At 47.4% G+C, this 6,000-nt stretch overlaps 1 protein-coding gene across 4 annotated transcripts in view; it reads left to right on the top strand.

Moving 5' to 3' along the window:
* Positions 1–3,490: 3,490 nt before the first annotated feature.
* The window catches only part of THADA (THADA armadillo repeat containing), a 151,757-nt gene continuing 149,247 nt past the window's right edge, over positions 3,491–6,000 (top strand). For 3 of the 4 annotated variants that reach the window (XM_021526433.2, XM_077781904.1, XM_077781905.1), the window contains exons 1-2: positions 3,491–3,545; positions 4,844–4,942. In XM_021526433.2, the coding sequence (XP_021382108.2) occupies positions 4,867–4,942 (76 nt within the window). In that variant the 5' untranslated portion in view covers positions 3,491–3,545; positions 4,844–4,866. Of the gene's footprint in view, positions 3,562–4,843; positions 4,943–6,000 lie in introns of all 4 variants that reach the window. The other variant, XM_021526432.3, reaches the window with a different exon arrangement.

Below are 6,000 nucleotides of genomic sequence, written 5' to 3'. Positions count from 1 at the left end.
GTAAAGTTACAAATTTACTTTAAGGGTTGCACAGTGAGATGCCCCTCACTACCTTTGGCCATCTCTCGTATCCTACCTCACACCTGTGGCAGTCCTACCACATTTTGCACGCAGTGTTTGAGGTGTAGGTGTATTTATGTAGCAACATAATGATGCTTTCTTACTTGATTTTTATTCTCTCCCTAGCAATTCCTAATGCTATGAGGTGCTTTTGGTCTCTGGCAAGATTTGTGGCACACAGCAGAGCACAGCACAGCCACAGGATCAGGAATTCAAAGGTCTGTTGCTCCTTACCAGCAGATCAGATACTATGAAAACAGTGTGACTTACCTTTTTAAGGTAGTTAAGCCTCATAACCCCTGCCTTATGAGCACTGGTGTGAGAGCTAGTTCTCAGTAAGGTATTTTGAGTACTGGAAACTTGGTGCTCTTAGAGAACAGAGCAATTGATGTGTGTGGGTGTTGCATGTTATCATTTCATTTCTCTAGATGCTTCTTTGCTTTCATTGCACTAGGAAATGTGGATTCTTCAGGTGTTACCTGACAGCTCCCTGGCACTGATGTTTCCCCTAACTGGAAGAAGTTGGGGAAAGCAAAGCTCTTTTGGAAAGGATAAAGTTACTGGAAATAATGTTACAGAAAATGAGCTGGAATACATAGAGCTGGAACTTTGGAAAGGTTTCCTGAAACTGGCCAGTCTGTAGAAAGAGAATCACAGTGAATGTAAAATATGTAGGTACTGAACTGGGCTGAAGGAGCTGGAGACTTTGCTTGCTCTAAGTGAGGATGAGGATAATTGATTTGTCTGGAAGGTTAAAACACTGAAGAGCATCCAATCTCTCATTGAGCTGAAGATAATCCAGCATTTAAAGTAGGTCGCTGGGGCAGGTAGTGCCAAATAACTGTGTCAATTTCCTTGAAATGGCTGGCCACAAAACAGCGAAAAACTCAAATTACTTTCTCTATATGTCTGTATGTGATTAAACTTTTTCTCAGTTCCTCTGGCCATGTCAAAATACCATGTTAGAACTCAGAAGGCACTGTGAACCTTTGGTGCTAAAGAGGAATCCGAAGTTTGTTGAAAGTCCTGAGCAGACCCTAATGGCCTCTGGCTGCTTTAGATTGTTAAGAAAATCCCTGTTGGGTGCAAGTCAATTAGCAAGGAATGGGTTTTGTTATATTTTCCACTTTTTCCTTACCTAAACATTGCTTATCTTAAATCTTAATGGAAGGTGGACTGCTATGTTGAGCTGCCCTTTTACAGTAGTCACTTTTGCAATAACCATTTTTACACTGAGTGAAAAAACTGTATCTTTGCTAGATAAAACTAACAGACTTAGGGAAGGCTCTCCCCATTTGGTAATCTATCACTTGCAAATTATGTACTTATTACGTACATTATATTAACATAAGACCTGGGAGGATTGTGAAAGTCACAGAACATAGATGCTGAAAACTTAAAGAAGAAATCGTCTCTGGCTAAAAAACATAAAATTATAGAATGGTTTGGGTAGGAAGGGAGCATCTTGTTCCACCCCCCTGCCATGGGCAGGGACACATTCCACTGGACCAACTTGCATAGAGCCCCATCCAACCTTTCCTTGAACACTTCCAGGGATGAGGCATCCGCAGCTTCTCTGGGCAACCTGTTACACTGCCTTTCCACCCTCACAGGGAAGAATTTCTTCCTAACATCTAATCTAAACCTATTCTCTTTAAGTTTGAATCCATTTCCCCTTGTCCTGTCACTACAGGATCTTATATAGTCTACCTCCATCTTGTAGGCTCCCTTCAGATATTTGAAAATTTACTAATGAATAAATGCTTATATTAAAAAAAAAATAGCTGGGTTTGGTTCATAATTTTACAATTTTAGAAAATGTGGAAGTGGTGGCAAATTAGAGACTGTTGAAAAGAACCAAGAGATATGGTTATGAGGAAACAAATGGAGCACACTTTTCAAATTAAGTTTATTGGATTTTTGTGAAGTGTGTAGTCAAGCTTTCTTCTGCTCCTTAGATAAAGGGTTTGCAACTAGAGCAGCTTGATTTGTGTTGGATGCAAAATAGCATTTGCTTCCTCTGGCTCTGAAAAGTAGTTGGAAGGAGACTGACCAGCCACTGTATGCAGCAAGGGCACCTGACAGATTAGGCTCCAAAAGACAGCATCCATTTAAATCTGCTGAGGACATTCAGGAACTGAGGAGGGAGAGTAACTACTCGACGGAAACACAAGCTAAAGCCATCATGGGCTACATCAAAGTTACTACCATTTTTTTCCAAAGCTGAGAATACATTTAAAATAAGGAAAGATAGTTGTGTCTTACAAAGTCCAGTGACTCTGAAGTGAGTGCAGAGAAGGGCAGTGGAACTGGTGAAGGGTCTGGAGCACACATCCTATGAAGAGCCACTGAGGGAGACAAGGTTGTCTACCCAGGAGGCAAGGGAGACTCAAGGGTGATATTTTTTCAGCCTCTACAACTGCCTGAAAGGAGGCTGTAGCCAGGTGGGTGTTGGGCCCTTCTCCCAGGCAACTAAAGATAGGACAAGAGCACACAGCCTTAAGTGGTACCGGAGAGGTTTAGGCTTGTTATAGGTAAAACTTGACCTAGCTGAATTAAAAATAAAAAAACAATATTATTATAGTGAAAAGGACAGTGCCAAGCCCGGGACAGGCACTGGGTGGGTCACAGGTTTGACTGCTCCAGCAGAGAATCTCCTATGCTACATTGCACCCTCCCAGTACAAGAGACTTACAGGCATTATTTTGCTGGAGGCCGGGATTTCGGCGAATAGCCTTTCCTTTACATTCAAAGTCCCACATATTCATAAAGTCTATTTTTTTCTGTGTTGAGCTGAATAATGCAGTGTCCGGGAAGCGATGGATTCTCCTGATGTACTGACAGGAATACAGTATTCAGATGTATCACCCTGGAAGGTTCCAGGGATCCCAGTCTTGGGTCTTGCCAGGAGGAGCTGATGGATCACTTTGAGAAATGACCTACCTCCGGACGGGCTACATGTATTAACTTGTAAATGAAGTTTTATCGGGGACCAGTTTCAATATATGGTGAGACAACCCCCAGTGCCGACTTGTGCATTTTCTTAATAATTTCAAATATTACATACATATCACTCTACCGGCACGAATTATCTTTATTACATATAACAGTCTGGACATAAGGTAAAATTTCTTCACAGAAAGGAAGATTAGACATTGGGATGGGCTGCTCAGGGATGTGGTGGAGTCACCATCCCCGGAGGTGTGCAAGCAAACCGGGCCGGGGCGGGCCGGGGCGGGCCGGGGCGGGCCGGGGCGGGCCGGGGCGGGCCGGGGCGGGCCGGGGCGGGCCGGGGCGGGCCGGGGCGGGCCGGGGCGGGCCGGGGCGGGCCGGGGCGGGCCGGGGCGGGCCGGGGCGGGCCGGGGCGGGCCGGGGCGGGCCGGGGCGGGCCGGGGCGGGCCGGGGCGGGCCGGGGCGGGGAGCGCCGCGGTTGGCGGCGGGCGGCACGTGGTGGGGCGGGCCGCGGGCTCCGGGAAGGGCCGCGGGTGAGGCTCCGCTCGGGTGAGGGGCGGGCGGCGTTCCCTCGGTGTTCCCGTGCCTGCTGCGGTGGCGCTCCGTTTGCAGCCGCTTTCCCAGGCGGGCGCCGCCGTGCTCGGGCCCGCGCTGCCGCCGAGCCGAGGGCGGCTCCGGGCGGGTGCGGGAGGCGGCGCGGCCCGGCCCGGGTCCGTGCGGGCGCTCGGCGCCGCCGTGCTGCGGGGTTGTTGGTGCGGGGAGCGCTCGGAGCTCTGGCGGGCGGCGGGGACCGGCGGCGGGCGGCCCTGAGGCCGGGCGGGCGGCCCCGGTCCGCGGCGAGCGCCCGGAGGCGCTGGGGCGGCCGCGCTGGGCCCGCAGGTGCGGCGGGATGGGCAGAGGGATCCGGAGAGCTTCCCGGAGCTCGGGGGGATGTGCCGAGGGATCCGGAGAGCTTCCCGGAGCTCGGGGGGATGTGCCGAGGAGGCGCAGCCCAGGCGCGGCCGGGCTCCGTCCCGTGGGGCCCCGTAGCAGGACGCGGGCCGTGGGTACAGAGTGGAACGCGGCGGGGCTCTGACCAGCAGGAGCGCTCGCTGTGGAGTGAAGGTGGCCGAGCACCGGCTCCGCTGGGCCACAGAGGCTGTGGAGTCTCCATCCTTGGAAACATTCACAAAATTCCTTGACATGGGCTTGGGGAACTGGCTTCAGGTGGCCCAGCTTTAGCAGGAGGTTGGTCCAAATGAGCTCCAAAAGCCCCTTCCGACCTCAGCTGTTCCATGATAAAGCGCTTTCGAGTCAGTGACACTGTAGCACAGATTAAATAACTATTGCCATTCAAAAAAAGAACTTGCTATTTGTAGCATGCGTAATAGCAGAGCTTTTCGGTTTGCTGCACAGTTCTTACTTAACATTAATACAAGCTGAATTAATTTTGAACAGCAAAACTGAGCAAGGGAAGTTTTGTGCCATTAATTCCTTCCTTTATGATGCTTCCAAATGGTGATCCAGGATCATGCCACAGACTATGGAAGGAGTGCAGTAAAAACTCCAGTGAGACAGTATGTCATGCATACAGCAATTCCCCTTTTCTAGTACTTCCATTTTGCGTTGTGAAGTTTGGGTGAACTTTGGATGAAATGCTGGAAATACCTGAAGTTGTTAAAATCAAAGAGAGCTATTTCCTTGAGAAAAATTGCAGATAATGCAACAAACGTTTCAAGACAGTAGGACAATGAAAAGACCATTATTGTAGGAAATGTTTGTAATTATGTTTTTAAAACCACGTGACTTCTTGTTTTGATTTTTGGTTTTGTTTGTTATTTGTTTTTTTAAGCAAGCATTGCTAAATCAGCTAAAATGGTTTTAAAGAAGAAGAAGGAAATTCAGGTGGATGCGTTCTTTCTTGATCATCATCAGCTTGAAAAACTTCAGAGTAAGTAGGGTATTTTTTGTGAACTAATGTGTGATTTCTCTTGCCTTCTAGTAGTTACTGAAATTGATCTGTTTTTTTGCTTGTTATGTTTTATTTGTAGTGGTTTTGTTTAGTGAGTTTTAGGTGTGTTTGCTCTGCTGTGGTTTGTTTTTATTTTGTAATGACAATGACTTCTTATCATGGCAGAGTCAAAAAAAAAAAACCTTTAGAGCATTGTGGCTTTGATTTGAAAACTCTTTACTTTGTTTTATCTGAGGTAGGAAGGTAGTGGAAGGTCCTATTTGTATTCCTACTTGCAGGCCTGTAATTCAGTGATAGCCTGAATATGTGGGATCACCCTGAATTTCCAAGAGTCATAGAATGACTGAGGTTGGAAGGGTTCTCTGGAAGTTGCTTTCCCAGTCTTTGTGTAGTTAATTTGTTTTAAAACTACTGTTCAAATGGTGTTTTCTTTTTTGGGGATTTTAAAAATTTGTTTATTGAGACAGAGTTCCAGTGATATTTACTGTAAAAAACCCAAAAGTAATACAAGATTTGTATAATAAAGTTACTATGAGGGAGCACTGGTGAGGTCCCACCTGGAGTGCTGCATCCAGTTCTTGGGTCCCCAGTACAAGAGTAATATGGGCATGTTGGGGAGACTCCAGCTAAGGGCTAAAATGATGAAGGGCCTGGAGCATCCTTCCTATGGGGAAAGGCTGAGAGAGCTGGGACTCTTTGGCCTGGTGAGGAGAAGACTCAGGGGGATCTTAGCAATGTGTGAAAAATACCTGATGGGAGGACATGGGAGAGAGAGACAGCATTTTTTTTGTGCTGAATAGTGAAGCCTTGGTGGTGTTCCAAAGCCACCTGGCCATGGTCCTGGGCAGCCAGCTCCAGGTGACCATATTTGAGCAGTGGGCTTGGACTGGATGACTCCCAGAGGTCCATTACTATTATGCTCCAGTGAAACTGATTTTTAAAAATTTTTTAGGAAAAAAAAAAGTGTTAAGGTGTTGTTAGGTGACTTAAGTATTTGTGGCACCAATGGGTTTACTGGAACTGGAAAAACCTCTAAG

This window comes from Lonchura striata, chromosome 3, assembly GCF_046129695.1.
Source record: "Lonchura striata isolate bLonStr1 chromosome 3, bLonStr1.mat, whole genome shotgun sequence".
Lineage (NCBI taxonomy): Eukaryota > Metazoa > Chordata > Aves > Passeriformes > Estrildidae > Lonchura > Lonchura striata.
This window is presented reverse-complemented; position numbering and strand designations above follow the sequence as displayed.